Genomic DNA, 24,534 nt, shown 5'->3' with positions numbered 1-24,534 from the left:
TGGCCGTACACAGGAGCAAGTCACACCCTTCCCCCACCTCACACGGTAACACTATGGCCGTACACAGGAGCAAGTCACACCCTTCCCCCACCTCACACGGTAACACTATGGCCGTACACAGAAGCAAGTCACACCCTTCCCCCACCTCATATGGTAACACTATGGCCGTACACAGCAGTAAGTCACACCCTTCCCCCACCTCATATGGTAACACTATGGCCGTACACAGCAGTAAGTCACACCCTTCCCCCACCTCATATGGTAACACTATGGCCGTACACAGGAGCTATGGCGTCATGGCAGTAAGTCACACCCATTCCCCACCTCATACTGTAACACTATGGCCGTACACAGGAGCAAGTCACACCCTTCCCCCACCTCACACGGTAACACTATGGCCGTACACAGAAGCAAGTCACACCCTTCCCCCACCTCATATGGTAACACTATGGCCGTACACAGGAGCAAGTCACACCCTTCCCCCACCTCACACGGTAACACTATGGCCGTACACAGCAGTAAGACACACCCTTCCCCCACCTCATATGGTAACACTATGGCCGTACACAGCAGCAAGTCACACCATTCCCCCACCTCACACGGTAACACCATGGCCGTACACAGGAGCAAGTCACACCCTTCCCCCACCTCATATGGTAACACTATGGCCGTACACAGGAGCAAGTCACACCCTTCCCCCACCTCACACGGTAACACTATGGCCGTACACAGAAGCAAGTCACACCCTTCCCCCACCTCATATGGTAACACTATGGCCGTACACAGCAGTAAGTCACACCCTTCCCCCACCTCACACGGTAACACTATGGCCGTACACAGGAGCTATGGCGATTCTGCAGTAAGTCACACCCTTCCCCCACCTCACAGGGTAACACTATGGCCGTACACAGCAGCTATGGCGATTCTGCAGCAAGTCACACCCTTCCCCCACCTCACACGGTAACACTATGGCCGTACACAGGAGCTATGGCATTGCTGCAGCAAGTCACACCCATTCCTCGCCTCATGCGGTAACACTATGGCCGTACACAGCAGCTATGGCGATTCTGCAGTAAGTCACACCCATTCCCCACCTCACACGGTAACACTATGGCCGTACACAGGAGCTATGGCGATTCTGCAGTAAGTCACACCCTTCCCCCACCTCACACGGTAACACTATGGCCGTACACAGGAGCTATGGCGATTCTGCAGTAAGTCACACCCATTCCCCGCCTCATGCGGTAACACTATGGCCGTACACAGCAGCTATGGCGTTGTGGCAGTAAGTCACACCCTTCCCCCACCTCATACTGTAACATTATGACCGTACACAGCAGCTATGGCGATTCTGCAGTAAGTCACACCCATTCCCCACCTCATACTGTAACACTATGGCCGTACACAGCAGCTATGGCGATTCTGCAGTAAGTCACACCCTTCCCCCACCTCATACGGTAACACTATGGCCGTACACAGCAGCTATGGCGATTCTGCAGTAAGTCACACCCTTCCCCCACCTCATACTGTAACACTATGACCGTACACAGGAGCTATGGCGTCATGGCAGTAAGTCTCACCCATTCCCCGCCTCATGCGGTAACACTATGGCCGTACACAGGAGCAAGTCACACCCTTCCCCCACCTCATACGGTAACACTATGGCCGTACACAGCAGCAAGTCACACCCTTCCCCCACCTCACACGGTAACAATATGGCCGTAAACAGCAGCAAGTCACACCCTTCCCCCACCTCACACGGTAACACTATGGCCGTGCACAGGAGCTATGGCATCATGGCAGTAAGTCACACCCATTCCCCGCCTCATGCGGTAACACTATGGCCGTACACAGAAGCAAGTCACACCCTTACCCCAGCTCACACGGTAACACTATGGCCTTACACAGGAGCAAGTCACACCCTTCCCCCACCTCACACGGTAACACTATGGCCGTACACAGGAGCAAGTCACACCCTTCCCCACCTCACACGGTAACACTATGGCCGTACACAGAAGCAAGTCACACCCTTCCCCCACCTCATATGGTAACACTATGGCCGTACACAGCAGTAAGGCACACCCTTCCCCCACCTCATATGGTAACAATATGGCCGTACACAGGAGCTATGGCGTCATGGCAGTAAGTCACACCCATTCCCCACCTCATACTGTAACACTATGGCCGTACACAGCAGTAAGTCACACCCTTCCCCCACCTCATATGGTAACACTATGGCCGTACACAGCAGCAAGTCACACCATTCCCCCACCTCACACGGTAACACCATGGCCGTACACAGGAGCAAGTCACACCCTTCCCCCACCTCATACTGTAACACTATGGCCGTACACAGGAGCTATGGCGTCATGGCAGTAAGTCACACCCATTCCCCGCCTCATGCGGTAACACTATGGCCGTACACAGGAGCAAGTCACACCCTTCCCCCACCTCATACAGTAACACTATGGCCGTACACAGGAGCAAGTCACACCCTTCCCCCACCTCACACGGTAAAACTACGGCCGTACACAGAAGCAAGTCACAACCTTCCCCCACCTCATATGGTAACACTATGGCTGTACACAGGAGCAAGTCAGACCCTTCCCCCACCTCATATGGTAACACTATGGCCGTACACAGCAGTAAGTCACACCCTTCCCCCACCTCATACGGTAACACTATGGCCGTACACAGCAGCTATGGCGATTCTGCAGTAAGTCACACCCTTCCCCCACCTCATACTGTAACACTATGACCGTACACAGGAGCTATGGCGTCATGGCAGTAAGTCTCACCCATTCCCCGCCTCATGCGGTAACACTATGGCCGTACACAGGAGCAAGTCACACCCTTCCCCCACCTCATACGGTAACACTATGGCCGTACACAGCAGCAAGTCACACCCTTCCCCCACCTCACACGGTAACAATATGGCCGTAAACAGCAGCAAGTCACACCCTTCCCCCACCTCACACGGTAACACTATGGCCGTGCACAGGAGCTATGGCGTCATGGCAGTAAGTCACACCCATTCCCCGCCTCATGCGGTAACACTATGGCCGTACACAGAAGCAAGTCACACCCTTACCCCACCTCACACGGTAACACTATGGCCTTACACAGGAGCAAGTCACACCCTTCCCCCACCTCACACGGTAACACTATGGCCGTACACAAGAGCAAGTCACACCCTTCCCCACCTCACACGGTAACACTATGGCCGTACACAGAAGCAAGTCACACCCTTCCCCCACCTCATATGGTAACACTATGGCCGTACACAGCAGTAAGGCACACCCTTCCCCCACCTCATATGGTAACAATATGGCCGTACACAGGAGCTATGGCGTCATGGCAGTAAGTCACACCCATTCCCCACCTCATACTGTAACACTATGGCCGTACACAGCAGTAAGTCACACCCTTCCCCCACCTCATATGGTAACACTATGGCCGTACACAGCAGCAAGTCACACCATTCCCCCACCTCACACGCTAACACCATGGCCGTACACAGGAGCAAGTCACACCCTTCCCCCACCTCATACTGTAACACTATGGCCGTACACAGGAGATATGGCGTCATGGCAGTAAGTCACACCCATTCCCCGCCTCATGCGGTAACACTATGGCCGTACACAGGAGCAAGTCACACCCTTCCCCCACCTCATACAGTAACACTATGGCCGTACACAGGAGCAAGTCACACCCTTCCCCCACCTCACACGGTAAAACTACGGCCGTACACAGAAGCAAGTCACAACCTTCCCCCACCTCATATGGTAACACTATGGCTGTACACAGGAGCAAGTCAGACCCTTCCCCCACCTCATATGGTAACACTATGGCCGTACACAGCAGTAAGTCACACCCTTCCCCCACCTCATATGGTAACACTATGGCCGTACACAGGAGCAAGTCACACCCTTCCCCCACCTCATATGGTAACACTATGGCCATACACAGGAGCAAGTCACACCCTTCCCCCACCTCATATGGTAATACTATGGCCGTAAACAGGAGCAAGTCACACCCTTCCCCCACCTCATATGGTAACACTATGGCCGTACACAGGAGCAAGTCACACCCTTCCCCCACCTCATATGGTAACACTATGGCCGTACACAGGAGCAAGTCACACCCTTCCTCCACCTCACACGGTAACACTATGGCCGTACACAGAAGCAAGTCACACCCTTCCCCCACCTCATATGGTAACACTATGGCCGTACACAGCAGCAAGACACACCCTTCCCCCACCTCACACGGTAACACTATGGCCGTACACAGAAGCAAGTCACACCCTTCCCCCACCTCATATGGTAACACTATGGCCGTACACAGCAGCAAGTCACACCCTTCCCCCACCTCATATGGTAACACTATGGCCGTACACAGGAGCAAGTCACACCCTTCCCCCACCTCACACGGTAACACTATGGCCGTACACAGAAGCAAGTCACACCCTTCCCCCACCTCACACGGTAACACTATGGCCGTACACAGAAGCAAGTCACACCCTTCCCCCACCTCATATGGTAACACTATGGCCGTACACAGAAGCAAGTCACACCCTTCCCCCACCTCATATGGTAACACTATGGCCGTACACAGGAGCAAGTCACACCCTTCCCCCACCTCATATGGTAACACTTTGGCCGTACACAGCAGCAAGACACACCCTTCCCCCACCTCACACGGTAACACTATGGCCGTACACAGGAGCAAGTCACACCCTTCCCCCACCTCACACGGTAACACTATGGCCGTACACAGAAGCAAGTCACACCCTTCCCCCACCTCATATGGTAACACTATGGCCGTACACAGCAGCAAGACACACCCTTCCCCCACCTCACACGGTAACACTATGGCCGTACACAGAAGCAAGTCACACCCTTCCCCCACCTCATACGGTAACACTATGGCCGTACACAACAGCAAGGCACACCCTTCCCCCACCTCACACGGTAACAATATGGCCGTACACAGCAGCAGGACACACCCTTCCCCCACCTCATACGGTAACACTATGGCCGTACACAGCAGCAAGACACACCCTTCCCCCACCTCATACGGTAACACTATGGCCGTACACAGCAGCAAGACACACCCTTCCCCCACCTTATACGGTAACACTATGGCCGTACACAGCAGCAAGACACACCCTTCCCCCACCTCACACGGTAACAATATGGCCGTACACAGCAGCTACGGCGTCATGGCAACAAGACCGACCCTTCCCCCACCTCATACGGTAACACTATTACACTGACCTCTCCTGTATGTGTCACCCTAAGGACAGACTCTCAGTGACCAGATCCCTTACACAGACCTGTCATGGATGTGTCACTCTAAGGACAGGTTCTCACTGACCAGCTCCTACACAGACCTGTCCGGGATGTGTCACCCTAACGACAGGCTCTCAGTGACCAGCTCCCTTACACTGACCTGTCCTGCATGTATCACCCTAAGGACAGACTCTCAGTGACCAGCTCCCTTACACTGACCTGTCCTGGATGTGTTACCATAAGGACAGACTCTCAGTGACCAGCTCCCTTACACAGACCTGTCCTGGATGTGTCACCCTAAGGACAGGCTCTCAGTGACCAGCTCCCATACACAGATCTGTCCTGGATGTGTCACCCTAAGGACAGACTCTCACTGACCTTCTCCCTTACACAGACCTGTACTGGGTGTGTCACCCTAAGGACAGGCTCTTACTGACCAGATCCCTTACACAGACCTGTCCCTGATGTGTCACCCTAAGGACAGGCTCTCAGTGACCAGCTCCCTTACACAGACCTGTCCTGGACGTGTCACTCTAAGGACAGACTCTCACTGACCATCTCCCTTACACAGACCTGACCCTGATGTGTCACCCTAAGGACAGGCTCTCAGTGACCAGCTCCCTTACACAGACCTGTCCTGGACGTGTCACCCTAAGGACAGACACTCACTGACCATCTCCCTTACACAGACCTGTCCTGGATGTGTTACCATAAGGATAGACTCTCACTGACCAGCTCCTATACAGACCTGTCCTGGATGTGTCACCCTAAGGACAGGCTCTCAGTGACCAGCTCCCTTACACAGACCTGTCCTGGATGTGTCACCCTAAGGACAGGCTCTCACTGACCAGCTCCGTTACACAGACCTGTCCTGGATGTGTCACTCTAAGGACAGGCTCTTACTGACCAGCTGCCTTACACAGTCCTATCCTGGATGTGTCACCCTAAGGACAGGCTCTCACTGACCAGCTCCGTTACACAGATCTGTCCTGGATGTGTCATGCTAAGGACAGGATCTTACTGACCAGCTGCCTTACACAGACCTGTCCCTGATGTGTCACCCTAAGGACAGGCTCTCAGTGACCAGCTCCCTTACACAGACCTGTCCTGGATGTGTCACCCTAAGGACAGGCTCTCAGTGACCAGCTCCCTTACACAGACCTGTCCTGGACGTGTCACCCTAAGGACAGACTCTCACTGACCATCTCCCTTACACAGACCTGTCCTGGATGTGTTACCATAGGATAGACTCTCACTGACCAGCTCCTACACAGACCTGTACTGGGTGTGTCACCCTAAGGACAGGCTCTCAGTGACCAGCTACCTTACACAGAACTGTCCTGGATGTGTGACCCTAAGGACAGGCTCTCACTGACCAGCTCCCTTACACAGGCCTGTCCTGGATGTGTCACCCTAAGGACAGACTCTCACTGACCAGCTCCCTTATACAGACCTGTCCTGGATGTGTCACCCTAAGGACAGACTCTCAGTGACCAGCTCCCTTACACAGACCTGTCCTGGATGTGTCACCCTAAGGACCTAAGAACAGACTCTCACTGACCAGCTCCCTTACACAGACCTGTCCTGGACGTGTCTCCATAAGGACAGACTCTCACTGACCATCTCCATTACACAGACCTGTCCTGGACGTGTCACCATAAGGACAGGCTCTCAGTGACCAGCTCCCTTACACAGACCTGTCCTGGATGTGTCACCCTAAGGACAGGCTCTCACTGACCAGCTCCCTTACACAGACCAGTCCTGGATGTGTCACCCTAAGGACAGGCTCTCACTGACCAGCTCCCTTACACAGACCTGTCCTGGACGTGTCACTATAAGGACAGGCTCTAAGTGACCAGCTCCCTTACACAGACCTGTCCTGGTTGTGTCACCCTAAGGACAGACTATCAGTGACCTGCTCCCTTACACAGACCTGTCCGGGATGTGTCACCCTAAGGACAGGCTCTCACTGACCAGCTCCTACACAGACCTGTCCTGGATGTGTCACCCTAAGGACAGGCTCTCAGTGACCAGCTCCCTTACACAGACCTGTCCTGGACGTGTCACTATAAGGACAGACTATCAGTGACCAGCTCCCTTACACAGACCTGTCCTGGATGTGTCACCCTAAGGACAGGCTCTCACTGACCAGCTCCTACACAGACCTGTCCTGGATGTGTCACCCTAAGGACAGGCTCTCAGTGACCAGCTCCCTTACACAGACCTGTCCTGGACGTGTCACCATAAGGACAGGCTCTCAGTGACCAGCTCCCTTACACAGACCTGTCCTGGACGTGTCACCATAAGGACAGGCTCTCCCTGACCAGCTCTCTTACACAGACCTGTCCTGGACGTGTCACCATAAGGACAGGCTCTCAGTGACCAGCTCCCTTACACAGACCTGTCCTGGACGTGTCACCATAAGGACAGACTCTCACTGACCAGCTCCCTTACACAGGCCTGTCCTGGACGTGTCACCATAAGGACAGGCTCTCAGTGACCAGCTCCCTTACACAGACCTGTCCTGGATGTGTCACCCTAAGGACAGAATGTAACGGAATATTCCACATTCCCAGCATTTAGCAGCTGCAGCTCATAGACAGTAACATCTCCCCAATCAGTGCTACAGTGTAACAACTTCTGTAACTTCAATGATAATGGGCCAGTAGCTGATAATACGCTCTCAGGACAGCAGCAAGTAAGGTACAATGTATATAACGTGTGACCCAGTGCAGGAGGATACAATGTATATAACGTGTGACCCAGTGAAGGAGGATACAATGTATATAACGTGTGACCCAGTGCAGGAGGATACAATGTATATAACGTGTGACCCAGTGCAGGAGGATACAATGTATATAACGTGTGTCCCAGTGCAGGAGGATACAATGTATATAACGTGTGACCCAGTGCAGGAGGATACAATGTATATAACGTGTGACCCAGTGCAGGAGGATACAATGTACAGCAGATACAGTATAATGCAATATAGAGGAAATATAATGCAATACAGACAGGAAGATGTGAAGCAGAGTTTGGGGGCTAGAAATTGGCAGGTATATAGGAGATCTGTATGTTTGATGTATATCTATCTATATATATACAGGCAGACATGGTATACAGCAGGGCATGGGGACTATAGAGGGGCAGAGTATGGGGACTATAGAGGGGCAGAATTTGGGGACTGTGTAGGGGCAGAATATGGGGACTGTAGAGGGGCAGAGTATGGGGGCAATAGAGGGGCAGATTATGGGGGCTGTAGAGGGGCAGAGAATGGGGGCAATAGAGGGGCAAAGTATGGGGGCAATAGAGGGGCAGAGTATGGGGCAATAGAGTGGCAGTGTATGGGGACTATAGAGGGGAAGAAAATGGGGACTACAGATGGGCAGAATATGGGGACTGTAGAGGGGCAGAGTATGGGGACTATAGAGGGGCAGAATATGGGGACTATAGAGGGGCAGAGTATGGGGGCAATAGAGGGGCAGAGTATGGGGACTATAGAGGGGCAGAGTATGGGGACTATAGAAGGGCAGAGTATGGGGGCAATAGAGGGGCAGAGTATGGGGACTATAGAGGGGCAGAATATGGGGACTATACAGGGGCAGAGTTTGGGGACTATACAGGGGCAGAATATGGGGACTGTAGAGGGGCAGAGTATGGGGACTATAGAGGGGCAGAATATGGGGACTGCAGAGGGGCAGAATATGGGGACTGTAGAGGGGCAGAATATGGGGACTGTAGAGGGGCAGAGTATGGGGACTATAGAGGGGCAGAATATGGGGACTATAGAGGGGCAGCGTATGGGGACTATAGAGGGGCAGCGTATGGGGACTATAGAGGGGCAGAATATGGGGAATATAGAGGGGCAGAGTATAGGGACTGTAGAGGGGCAGAGTATGGGGACTGTAGAGGGGGTAGGTAAATAAGAGAGCTGAATAATACAGACACATGGCTCCCTGTTACTGATCAGAGAACATTTATCCTGCAGTCTCTGCTGGTGCCATGTGGCCCCCAGGAGACAGAGTAACACACTCTTACCTTGTGGGGCCCAGGCTCCAGGTGGCTGTCTCTGGGGGTCTCGGTAACATGGAGAACAGTAATCTGTGACCGGATTATTTTTAGTCTGTGAGATCAGTTGCTGCCTCCTATCCAGTTTCCCTTCCCCACTCTCCGCACTTACTGGGAGCTGTGAGAACTCCAGCACCCAGGCAGGAAACTGCAGCCTCCCCAGCTGGGGTCTCCTTGTCTCCCTGCCTCATGGGGGAAATCTGCCTATATACAATATACATGTATACATGGGATATATGCCTATAAATTATATATGTGATACATGGGAAGCTGCCATTATATATTATACATGTGATACATGGGGAGCTGCCTATATACAGTATACATGTGATACATGGGATATATGCCTATAAATTATATATGTGATACATGGGAAGCTGCCTATACATTATACATGTGATACACGAGGATCTGCCTATATACATTATACATGTGATACATGAGGGTCTCCCTATATACATTATATGATTATACATGTCATACATGGGATATATGCCTATAAATTATATATGTGATACATGGGAAGCTGCCTATACATTATACATGGGGATCTGCCTATATATATTGTACATGTGATACATGGGGAGCTGTCTATATAGAGTATACATGTGATACATGGGGATCTGCCTATATACAGTATACATGTGATACATGGGGAGCTGCCTATATACAGTATACATGTGATACATGGGGAGCTACCTATATACAGTATATATGTGATACATGGGGATCTGCCTATATATATTATACATGTGATACATGGGGAGCTGACTATACATTATACATGTGATACATGGGGATCTGCCTATATACATTATACATGTGATACATGGGGATCTGCCTATATACATTATACATGTGATACATAGGGAGCTGCCTATATACATTATACATGTGATACATGGGGAGCTGCCTATATACATTGTACATGTGATACATGGGGAGCTGCCTATATATAGTATACATGTGATGCATGCGGATCTGCCTATATACAGTATACATGTGATACATGGGGAGCTGCCTATATACATTATACATCTGATACATGGGGAGCTGCGTATATATATTATACATGTGATACATGGGGAGCTGCCTATACATTATACATGTGATACATGGGGATCTGCCAATATATATTATACATGTGATACATGGGGATCTGCCTATATATATTATACATGTGATACATGGGGAGCTGCCTATATATATTATACATGTGATACATGAGGATCTGCCTATATACATTATACATGTGATACATGGGGAGCTGCCTACATACAGTATACATGTGATACATGGGGAGCTGCCAATATACATTATACATGTGATACATGGGGATCTGCCTATATACAGTATACATGTGATACATGGGGATCTGCCAATATACATTATACATGTGATACATGGGGAGCTGCCTATAAACATTATACATGTGATACATGGGGATCTGCCTATATACAGTATACATGTTATACATGGGGATCTGCCTATATACAGTATACATGTGATACATGGGGAGCTGACTATATACATTATACATGTGATACATGGGGAGCTGCCTATATACAGTATACATGTGATACATGGGGAGCTGACTATATATATTATACATGTGATACATGGGGAGCTGCCTATATACAGTATACATGTGATACATGGGGATCTGCCTATATACATTATACATGTGATACATCGGAATCTGCCTATATACATTATACATGTGATACATGGGGAGCTGCCTATATACATTATACATGTGATACATGGGGAGCTGCCTATATACATTATACATGTGATACATGGGGAGCTGCCTATATACTGTATACATGTGATACATGGGGAGCTGCCTACATACAGTATACATGCGATACATGGGAATCTGCCTATATACATTATACATGTGATACATGGGGATCTACCTATATACATTATACATGTGATACATGGGGAGCTGCCTATATACAGTATACATGTGATACATGGGGATCTGCCTATATACATTATACATGTGATACATCGGAATCTGCCTATATACATTATACATGTGATACATCGGAATCTGCCTATATACATTATACATGTGATACATGGGGAGCTGCCTATATACATTATACATGTGATACATGGGGAGCTGCCTATATACTGTATACATGTGATACATGGGGAGCTGCCTACATACAGTATACATGCGATACATGGGAATCTGCCTATATACATTATACATGTGATACATGGGGATCTACCTATATACATTATACATGTGATACATGGGGAGCTGCCTATATACAGTATACATGTGATACATGGGGATCTGCCTATATACATTATACATGTGATACATGGGGATCTGCCTATATATATTATACATGTGATACATGGGGATATGCCTATATACAGTATACATGTGATACATGGGGATCTGCCTATATACAGTATACATGTGATACATGGGGAGCTGCCTATATACATTATACATGTGATACATGGGGATCTGCCTATATATATTATACATGTGATACATGGGGAAATCTGCCTATATACAATATACATGTGATACATGGGAATCTGCCTATATACATTATACATGTGATACATGGGGAGCTGCCTATATACAGTATACATGTGATACATGGGGAGCTGCCTATATACATTATACATGTGATACATGGGGATCTGCCTATATACATTGTACATGTGATACATGGGGAGCTGCCTATATACATTATACATGTGATACATGGGGATCTGCCTATATATATTATACATGTGATACATGGGGAAATCTGCCTATATACAATATACATGTGATACATGGGAATCTGCCTATATACATTATACATGTGATACATGGGGAGCTGCCTATATACAGTATACATGTGATACATGGGGAGCTGCCTATATACATTATACATGTGATACATGGGGATCTACCTATATACATTATACATGTGATACATGGGGAGCTGCCTATATACAGTATACATGTGATACTTGGGGATCTGCCTATATACAGTATACATGTGATACATGGGGAGCTGCCTATATACAGTATACATGTGATACATGGGGAGCTGCCTATATACAGTATACATGTGATAAATGGGGATCTGCCTATGGGCCTGATTCAGACCCACTCGCGAGCGGCTGTCCGCTCGCAAGTGGGTCGATGGTGCGCATGCGCGAGATGCGACGAGCGAAGGACTTTCCTTCGCTCGTAGTGTCTGATCAAAGGGGGCGTGCTGTCGATGTTGATTGACAGGACGTCCCCTTTGGTGGGCGTGCCGGGGGCGTGCCTGCCAGACGGAGGCGTTCCCAAGGGAACGCCTACCGTCAGAAGCCGGCCCCACTGACATCACTAGTGATGTCAGTGGGAGTGATTTTTCTCTGATAGAGCCAAAATCACTCCTGGACTTGCGGTTGAGAAACTCAACCGCAGGCTCCGGCTCGCACTGGCGATGGTCACGATGGTCAAGACCATCGCGACCATCATCCTGCACGCTCGTATAGGCTGTGAGTGGTGACCCACAGCTATATGAGAGTCCAGGAGGACGCTCCATAATTATGGAGATGGGCCCTGATTCAGAGCGAGCGCTCTGGTCAGAGCATCTGGCTCTGAATCAGGGCCTATATACATTATACATGTGATACATGGGGATCTTCCTATATACATTATACATGTGATACACGGGGATCTACCTATATACATTATATATGTGATACATAGGGAGCTGCCTATATACAGTATACATGTGATACATGGGGCTCTGCCTATATACAGTATACATGTGATACATGGGGAGCTGCCTATATACAGTATACATGTGATACATGGGGATCTGCCTATATACAGTATACATGTGATACATGGGGAGCTGCCTATATACATTATACATGTGATACATGGGGATCTACCTATATACAGTATAAATGTGATACATGGGGTGCTGCCTATATACATTATACATGTGATACATGGGGAGCTGCCTATATACAGTATACATGTGACACTTGGGGCGCTGCCTATATACAGTATACATGTGATGCATGGTGAGCTGACTATGGCCCTCATTCAGAGCCGTACGCTCTGAGCAGAGCGCACGCTCTGAATGCGGGCCGGGCTCCATTTTCATGGAGCGTCCTCCTGGACGCTGGTATAGCTGTTTGTCACCACCCACAGGCTATACGAGCGTGCATTGTGATGGTCGCGATGGTAGAGACCATCGCGACCATCGAATTTGCGAGCCGGAGCCTGCGGTTGAGGTTTTCAACAGCAAGCTCCGGAGTGATATTGGCTCTATCAGAGCCAAAATCACTCCCACTGACATCACTAGTGATGTCGGTGGGCCGGCTTCTGACGGGAGGCGTTCCCGTGGGAACGCCCCCGTCAGGGTGGCACGCCCCCGGCACGCCCACCAAAGGGGGCGTGCTGTCAATCAACATTGACAGCACGCCCCCTTTGATCGGACACAACGAGCGAAGGACTTTCCTTCGCTCGTCGCGTCTGGCGCATGCGCACGACGGAGCTCCCTCCGTCGTGCGCATGCTCAGTCCATAACATCGACCCACTAGCGAGCGGACAGCCGCTCGCGAGTGGGTCTGAATCAGGCCCTATATACAGTATACATGTGATACATGGGGATCTTCCTATATATATTATACATGTAATACATGGGGATCTACCTATATACAGTAAACATGTGATACTTGGTTAGCTGCCTGTATACATTATACATGTGATACATGGGGATCTACCTATATACATTATACATGTGATACATGGGGATCTGCCTATATACAGTATACATGTGATACATGGGGATCTACCTGTATACATTATACATGTGATACATGGGGATCTGCCTATATATATTATACATGTGATACATGGGGATCTACCTATATACATTATACATGTGATACATAGGGAGCTGCCTGTATACAGTATACATGTGATACATGGGGAGCTGCCTATATACATTATACATGTGATACATTGGGATCTACCTATATACATTATACATGTGATACATGGGGATCTACCTATATACTTTATACATGTGATACATGGGGAGCTGCCTATATACATTATACATGTGATACATTGGGATCTACCTATATACATTATACATGTGATACATGGGGATCTACCTATATACATTATACATGTGATACATGGGGCTCTGCCTATAGACATTATACATGTGATACACGGGGATCTACCTATATACATTATACATGTGATACATGGGGATCTACCTATATACAGTATACATGTGATACTTGGTTAGCTGCCTGTATACATTATACATGTGATACATGGGGATCTACCTATATACATTATACATGTGATACATGGGGATCTGCCTATATACAGTATACATGTGATACATGGGGATCTACCTGTATACATTATACATGTGATACATGGGGATCTGCCTATATATATATTATACATGTGATATATGGGGATCTACCTATATACATTATACATGTGATACATAGGGAGCTGCCTATATACAGTATACATGTGATACATGGGGAGCTGCCTATATACATTATACATGTGATACATGGGGAGCTGCCTATATACATTATACATGTGATACATTGGGATCTACCTATATACATTATACATGTGATACATGGGGATCTACCTATATACATTATACATGTGATACATGGGGCTCTGCCTATATACATTATACATGTGATACACGGGGATCTACCTATATACATTATACATGTGATACATGGGGAGCTGCCTATACAGTATACAAGTGATACATGGAGAGCTGCCTATATACAGTATACATGTGATACATGGGGAGCTGCCTATATACATTATACATGTGATACATGGGGCATACAGTATACATGCTTAGAGAGTATTTTTATAGTATGATAATAGTATGTTTATAATATGATTATAGTATGTTTATAGTATGATTATAGTATGTTTACAGTATGATAATAGCATGTTTATTTATAGTATGATTATAGTATGTTTATAGTATGATTATAGTATGTTTAAAGCATGATTATAGTATGTTTATAGTATGATTATAGTATGTTTATTTATAGTATGTTTATAGCATCCTCCACATCATTACAGACACTTTCTGGAACCCCCTTCTGGGAGGGGACTGCCAGGTCGGTGCAGAAGGGAGACTCATGAACAGAGCGGGGACCTGCCGGCACGATTGTGTCATCGCAGCCCCACCCCCTGCTTTATAATGCCGATATTGACAGCATTATAAAGCAGCCGGCGTGGGCTACGATGACGCGATTCGGCACGACTCGCGTCACTGGACCGCCCACTTTTGCTGTGATTGGGGGCGGCCGCCATTCCGGGCTACTTGCCAACTCTTCCAGGGTGCCTGGAGCTGCACCCGATTTTTGGGAAGTATGCACCAGATACTCTAATTAAACCCCACTAACTCCAATCCGAGGAATAGATTGTTACCTGTAATACTACATCACACTTATCCCTCACATGAGCTACTCTGAGGAATAGATTGTTACCTGTAATACTACATCACACTTATCCCACACATGAGCTACTCTGAGGAATAGATTGTTACCTGTAATACTGCATCACACTTATCCCACACATGAGCTACTCTGAGGAATAGATTGTTACCTGTAATACTGCATCACACTTATCCCTCACATCAGTTACTCTGAGGAATAGATTGTTACCTGTAATACTGCATCACACTTATCCCACACATGAGCTACTCTGAGGAATAGATTGTTACCTGTAATACTGCATCACACTTATCCCACACATGAGCTACTCTGAGGAATAGATTGTTACCTGTAATACTGCATCACACTTATCCCTCACATCAGTTACTCTGAGGAATAGATTGTTACCTGTAATACTGCATCACACTTATCCCACACATGAGCTACTCTGAGGAATAGATTGTTACCTGTAATACTGCATCACACTTATCCCACACATGAACTACTCTGAGGAATAGACTGTTACCTGTAATACTGCATCACACTTATCCCACACATGAGCTACTCTGAGGAATAGATTGTTACCTGTAATACTACATCACAATTATCCCTCACATGAGCTACTCTGAGGAATAGATTGTTACCTGTAATACTGCATCACACTTATCCCACACATGAGCTACTCTGAGGAATAGATTGTTACCTGTAATACTGCATCACACTTATCCCACACATGAGCTACTCTGAGGAATAGATTGTTACCTGTAATACTGCATCACACTTATCCCACACATGAGCTACTCTGAGGAATAGACTGTTACCTGTAATACTGCATCACACTTATCCCACACATGAGCTACTCTGAGGAATAGATTGTTATCTGTAATACTGCATCACACTTATCCCTCACATCAGTTACTCTGAGGAATAGACTGTTACCTGTAATACTGCATCACACTTATCCCACACATGAGCTACTCTGAGGAATAGATTGTTACCTGTAATACTGCATCACACTTATCCCTCACATGAGCTACTCTGAGGAATAGATTGTTACCTGTAATACTGCATCACACTTATCCCACACATGAGCTACTCTGAGGAATAGATTGATACCTGTAATACTGCATCACACTTATCCCTCACATGAGCTACTCTGAGGAATAGACTGTTACCTGTAATACTACATCACACTTATCCCTCACATGAGCTACTCTGAGAAATAGATTGTTACCTGTAATACTGCATCACACTTATCCCACACATGAGCTACTCTGAGGAATAGATTGTTACCTGTAATACTACATCACAATTATCCCAAACATGAGCTACTTTGAGGAATAGATTGTTACCTGTAATACTACATCACAATTATCCCAAACATGAGCTACTTTGAGGAATAGATTGTTACCTGTAATACTACATCACACTTATCCCTCACATCAGTTACTCTGAGGAATAGATTGTTACCTGTAATACTACATCACACTTATCCCTCACATCAGTTACTCTGAGGAATAGATTGTTACCTGTAATACTACATCACACTTATCCCTCACATCAGTTACTCTGAGGAATAGATTGTTACCTGTAATACTACATCACACTAATCCCTCACATCAGTTACTCTGAGGAATAGATTGTTACCTGTAATACTGCATCACACTTATCCCTCACATGAGCTACTCTGAGGAATAGATTGTTACCTGTAATACTGCATCACACTTATCCCTCACATGAGCTACTCTGAGGAATAGACTGTTACCTGTAATACTGCATCACACTTATCCCACACATGAGCTACTCTGAGGAATAGATTGTTACCTGTAATACTGCATCACACTTATCCCTCACATGAGCTACTCTGAGGAATAGACTGTTACTTGTAATACTACATCACAATTATCCCACACATGAGCTACTCTGAGGAATAGACTGTTACCTGTAATACTGCATCACACTTATCCCACACATGAGCTACTCTGAGGAATAGACTGTTACCTGTAATACTACATCACAATTATCCCACACATGAGCTACTCTGAGGAATAGATTGTTACCTGTAATACTACTTCACACTTATCCCACACATGAGCTACTCTGAGGAATAGACTGTTACCTGTAATACTACATCACACTTATCCCACACATGAGCTACTCTGAGGAATAGACTGTTACCTGTAATACTACATCACAATTATCCCACACATGAGCTACTCTGAGGAATAGATTGTTACCTGTAATACTACATCACACTTATCCCACACATCAGTTACTCTGAGGAATAGACTGTTACCTGTAATACTGCACCACACTTATCCCTCACATGAGCTACTCTGAGGAATAGATTGTTACCTGTAATACTGCATCACACTTATCCCTCACATGAGCTACTCTGAGGAATAGATTGTTACCTGTAATACTGCATCACACTTATCCCACACATGAGCTACTCTGAGGAATAGACTGTTACCTGTAATACTGCATCACACTTATCCCTACCATGAGCTACTCTGAGGAATAGATTGTTACCTGTAATACTGCATCACAATTATCCCTCACACGAGCTACTCTGAGAAATAGACTGTTACCTGTAATACTGCATCACCCTTATCCCACACATGAGCTACTCTGAGGAATAGATTGTTACCTGTAATACTGCATGACACTTATCCCACACATGAGCTACTCTGAGGAATAGATTGTTACCTGTAATACTGCATGACACTTATCCCACACATGAGCTACTCTGAGGAATAGACTGTTACCTGTAATACTACATCAACCTTATCCCACACATGAGCTACTCTGAGGAATAGACTGTTACCTGTAATACTGCATCACACTTTTCCCTCACATGAGCTACTCTGAGGAATAGACTGTTACCTGTAATACTGCATCACACTTATCCAACACATGAGCTACTTTGAGGAATAGACTGTTACCTGTAATACTGCATTACACTTGTCCCACACATGAGCTACTCTGAGGAATAGACTGTTACCTGTAATACTGCATCACACTTATCCCACACATGAGCTACTCTGAGGAATAGACTGTTACCTGTAATACTACATCACCCTTATCCCACACATGAGCTACTCTGAGGAATAGACTGTTACCTGTAATACTGCATCACACTTATCCCACACATGAGCTACTCTGAGGAATAGACTGTTACCTGTAATACTACATCACACTTATCCCACACATGAGCTACTCTGAGGAATAGACTGTTACCTGTAAAACTGCATCACACTTATCCCACACTGTTACCTGTAATACTACATCACGCTTATCCAACATATGAGCTACTCTGAGGAATAGATTGTTACCTGTAATACTACATCATACTTTTCCCACACATGAGCTACTCTGAGGAATAGACTGTTACCTGTAATACTACATCACACTTATCCCACACATGAGATACTCTGAGGAATAGATTGTTACCTGTAATACTGCATCACCCTTATCCCACACATGAGCTACTCTGAGGAATAGACTGTTACCTGTAATACTGCATCACACTTATCCCTCACATGAGCTACTCTGAGGAATAGATTGTTACCTGTAATACTGCATCACCCTTATCCCACACATGAACTACTCTGAGGAATAGACTGTTACCTGTAATTATGCATCACACTTATCCCTCACACTTATCCCTCATTCCTACTCTGAGGAATAGATTGTTACCTGTAATACTACATCATACTTATCCCACACATGAGCTACTCTGAGGAATAGATTGTTACCTGTAATACTGCATCACCCTTATCCCACACATGAGCTACTCTGAGGAATAGACTGTTAACTGTAATACTACATCACACTTATCCCTCACATGAGCTACTCTGAGGAATAGATTGCTACCTGTAATACTGCATCACACTTATCCCACACATGAGCTACTCTGAGGAATAGATTGTTACCTGTAATACTGCATAACACTTATCCCACACTGTTACCTGTAATACTACATCACACTTATCCCACACATGAGCTACTCTGAGGAATAGATTGTTACCTGTAACACTGCATCACACTTATCCCTTACATGAGCTACTCTGAGGAATAGACTGTTACCTGTAATACTGCATCATACTTATCCCACACATGAGCTACTCTGAGGAATAGACTGTTACCTGTAATACTAAATCATACTTATCCCACACATGAGCTACTCTAAGGAATAGATTGTTATCTGTAATACTGCATCACACTAATCCCACACAGGAGTTTCTCTGAGGAATAGATTGTTACCTGTAATACTGCATCACACTTATCCCTCACATCAGTTACTCTGAGGAATAGACTGTTACCTGTAATACTGCATCATACTTATCCCACACATCAGTTACTCTGTGGAATAGACTGTTACCTGTAATACTGCATCACACTTATCCCACACATGAGCTACTCTGAGGAATAGATTGTTTCCTGTAATACTACATCACCCTTATCCCACACATGAGCTACTCTGAGGAATAGACTGTTACCTGTAATACTGCATCACACTTATCCCACACATGAGCTACTCTGAGGAATAGACTGTTACCTGTAATACTGCATCATACTTATCCCACACATGAGCTACTCTGAGGAATAGATTGTTACCTGTAATACTACATGACACTTATCCGTCACATCAGTTACTCTGAGGAATAGACTGTTACCTGTAATACTGCATCACACTTATCCCACACATGAGCTACTCTGAGGAATAGATTGTTACCTGTATTACTACATGACACTTATCCGTCACATCAGTTACTCTGAGGAATAGACTGTTACCTGTAATACTGCATCACACTTATCCCACACATGAGCTACTCTGAGGAATAGACTGTTACCTGTAATACTACATCATAGTTATCCCACACATGAGCTACTCTGAGGTATAGATTGTTACCTGTAATTCTGCATCATACTTATCCCTCACATGAGCTACTCTGAGGAATAGATTGTTACCTGTAATTCTGCATCACACTTATCCCTCACATGAGCTACTCTGAGGAATAGATTGTTATCTGTAATACTGCATCACACCAGTCCCACACATGAGCTACTGTGAGGAATAGACTGTTACCTGTAATACTGCATCACACTTATCCCACACATGAGCTACTCTGAGGAATAGACTGTTACCTGTAATACTGCATCACACTAATCCCACACATGAGCTACTCTGAGGAATAGACTGTTACCTGTAATACTGCATCACACTTATCCCACACATGAGCTACTCTGAGGAATAGACTGTTACCTGTAATACTACATCACACTTATCCCACACATGAGCTACTCTGAGGAATAGACTGTTACCTGTAATACTACATCACACTTATCCCACACATGAGCTACTCTGAGGAATAGACTGTTACCTGTAATACTACATCACACTTATCCCTCACATGAGCTACTCTGAGGAATAGATTGTTACCTGTAATTCTGCATCACACTTATTCCACACATGAGCTACTCTGAGGAATAGATTGTTATCTGTAATACTGCATCACACTTATCCTACACATGAGCTACTCTGAGGAATAGATTGTTACCTGTAATACTGCATCACACTTATCCCACACGAGTTACTCTGAGGAATAGACTGTTACCTGTAATACTACATCATACTTATCCCACACATGAGCTACTCTGAGGAATAGACTGTTACCTGTAATACTGCATCACACTTATCCCACACATGAGCTACTCTGAGGAATAGACTGTTACCTGTAATACTGCATCACACTTATCCCACACATGAGCTACTCTGAGGAATAGATTGTTACCTGTAATACTGCATCACACTTATCCCACACATGAGCTACTCTGAGGAATAGATTGTTACCTGTAATACTGCATCACACTTATCCCTCACATGAGCTACTCTGAGGAATAGATTGTTACCTGTAATACTGCATCACACTTATCCCTCACATGAGCTACTTTGAGGAATAGACTGTTACCTGTAATACTGCATCACACTTATCCCACACATGAGCTACTCTGAGGAATAGATTGTTACCTGTAATACTGCATCACACTTATCCCTCACATCAGTTACTCTGAGGAATAGACTGTTACCTGTAATACTGCATCACACTTATCCCACACATGAGCTACTCTGAGGAATAGATTGTTACCTGTAATACTGCATCACACTTATCCCTCACATGAGCTACTCTGAGGAATAGATTGTTACCTGTAATACTGCATCACACTTATCCCACACATGAGCTACTCTGAGGAATAGATTGATACCTGTAATACTGCATCAGACTTATCCCTCACATGAGCTACTCTGAGGAATAGACTGTTACCTGTAATACTGCATCACACTTATCCCACACATGAGCTACTCTGAGAAATAGATTGTTACCTGTAATACTGCATCACACTTATCCCACACATGAGCTACTCTGAGGAATAGATTGTTACCTGTAATACTACATCACAATTATCCCACACATGAGCTACTTTGAGGAATAGATTGTTACCTGTAATACTACATCACACTTATCCCTCACATCAGTTACTCTGAGGAATAGATTGTTACCTGTAATACTACATCACACTTATCCCTCACATCAGTTACTCTGAGGAATAGATTGTTACCTGTAATACTACATCACACTTATCCCTCACATCAGTTACTCTGAGGAATAAATTGTTACCTGTAATACTACATCACACTTATCCCTCACATCAGTTACTCTGAGGAATAGATTGTTACCTGTAATACTACATCACACTTATCCCTCACATGAGCTACTCTGAGGAATAGATTGTTACCTGTAATACTGCATCACACTTATCCCTCACATGAGCTACTCTGAGGAATAGACTGTTACCTGTAATACTGCATCACACTTATCCCACACATGAGCTACTCTGAGGAATAGATTGTTACCTGTAATACTGCATCACACTTATCCCTCACATGAGCTACTCTGAGGAATAGACTGTTACTTGTAATACTACATCACAATTATCCCACACATGAGCTACTCTGAGGAATAGACTGTTACCTGTAATACTGCATCACACTTATCCCACACATGAGCTACTCTGAGGAATAGACTGTTACCTGTAATACTACATCACAATTATCCCACACATGAGCTACTCTGAGGAATAGATTGTTACCTGTAATACTACTTCACACTTATCCCACACATGAGCTACTCTGAGGAATAGACTGTTACCTGTAATACTACATCACACTTATCCCACACATGAGCTACTCTGAGGAATAGACTGTTACCTGTAATACTACATCACAATTATCCCACACATGAGCTACTCTGAGGAATAGATTGTTACCTGTAATACTGCATCACACTTATCCCACACATCAGTTACTCTGAGGAATAGACTGTTACCTGTAATACTGCACCACACTTATCCCTCACATGAGCTACTCTGAGGAATAGATTGTTACCTGTAATACTGCATCACACTTATCCCTCACATGAGCTACTCTGAGGAATAGATTGTTACCTGTAATACTGCATCACACTTATCCCACACATGAGCTACTCTGAGGAATAGACTGTTACCTGTAATACTGCATCACACTTATCCCTACCATGAGCTACTCTGAGGAATAGATTGTTACCTGTAATACTGCATCACAATTATCCCTCACACGAGCTACTCTGAGAAATAGACTGTTACCTGTAATACTGCATCACCCTTATCCCACACATGAGCTACTCTGAGGAATAGATTGTTACCTGTAATACTGCATGACACTTATCCCACACATGAGCTACTCTGAGGAATAGATTGTTACCTGTAATACTGCATGACACTTATCCCACACATGAGCTACTCTGAGGAATAGACTGTTACCTGTAATACTACATCACCCTTATCCCACACATGATCTACTCTGAGGAATAGACTGTTACCTGTAATACTGCATCACACTTTTCCCTCACATGAGCTACTCTGAGGAATAGACTGTTACCTGTAATACTGCATCACACTTATCCAACACATGAGCTACTTTGAGGAATAGACTGTTACCTGTAATACTGCATTACACTTGTCCCACACATGAGCTACTCTGAGGAATAGACTGTTACCTGTAATACTGCATCACACTTATCCCACACATGAGCTACTCTGAGGAATAGACTGTTACCTGTAATACTACATCACCCTTATCCCACACATGAGCTACTCTGAGGAATAGACTGTTACCTGTAATACTGCATCACACTTATCCCACACATGAGCTACTCTGACGAATAGACTGTTACCTGTAATACTACATCACACTTATCCCACACATGAGCTACTCTGAGGAATAGACTGTTACCTGTAAAACTGCATCACACTTATCCCACACTGTTACCTGTAATACTACATCACGCTTATCCAACATATGAGCTACTCTGAGGAATAGATTGTTACCTGTAATACTACATCATACTTTTCCCACACATGAGCTACTCTGAGGAATAGACTGTTACCTGTAATACTACATCACACTTATCCCACACATGAGATACTCTGAGGAATAGATTGTTACCTGTAATACTGCATCACCCTTATCCCACACATGAGCTACTCTGAGGAATAGACTGTTACCTGTAATACTGCATCACACTTATCCCTCACATGAGCTACTCTGAGGAATAGATTGTTACCTGTAATACTGCATCACCCTTATCCCACACATGAACTA

The 24,534-nt window shown here is 45.6% G+C and overlaps 1 protein-coding gene across 7 annotated transcripts in view; it reads right to left on the bottom strand.

The window, feature by feature from the left end:
• The window catches only part of ABCC9 (ATP binding cassette subfamily C member 9), a 199,141-nt gene that overhangs the window by 115,852 nt on the left and 58,755 nt on the right, over nucleotides 1-24,534 (bottom strand). For 5 of the 7 annotated variants that reach the window (XM_088454784.1, XM_088454788.1, XM_088454783.1 and 2 more), the window contains exon 1: nucleotides 9,333-9,433. The exons of 1 other annotated variant lie outside the window; for it this stretch is intronic. In XM_088454784.1, the coding sequence (XP_088310910.1) occupies nucleotides 9,333-9,382 (50 nt within the window). In that variant the 5' untranslated portion in view covers nucleotides 9,383-9,433. Of the gene's footprint in view, nucleotides 1-9,332; nucleotides 9,434-24,534 lie in introns of those variants that run through there. One more of the 7 variants, XM_088454785.1, reaches the window with a different exon arrangement.

The sequence above is a fragment of the Taudactylus pleione genome, unplaced genomic scaffold (genome assembly GCF_031769625.1).
Source record: "Taudactylus pleione unplaced genomic scaffold, aTauple2 ptg000632l, whole genome shotgun sequence".
Taxonomy (NCBI): Eukaryota; Metazoa; Chordata; class Amphibia; order Anura; family Myobatrachidae; genus Taudactylus; species Taudactylus pleione.
Note: the sequence above shows the minus strand (reverse complement) of the source record. Positions and strands in the feature narration are given on the sequence as shown.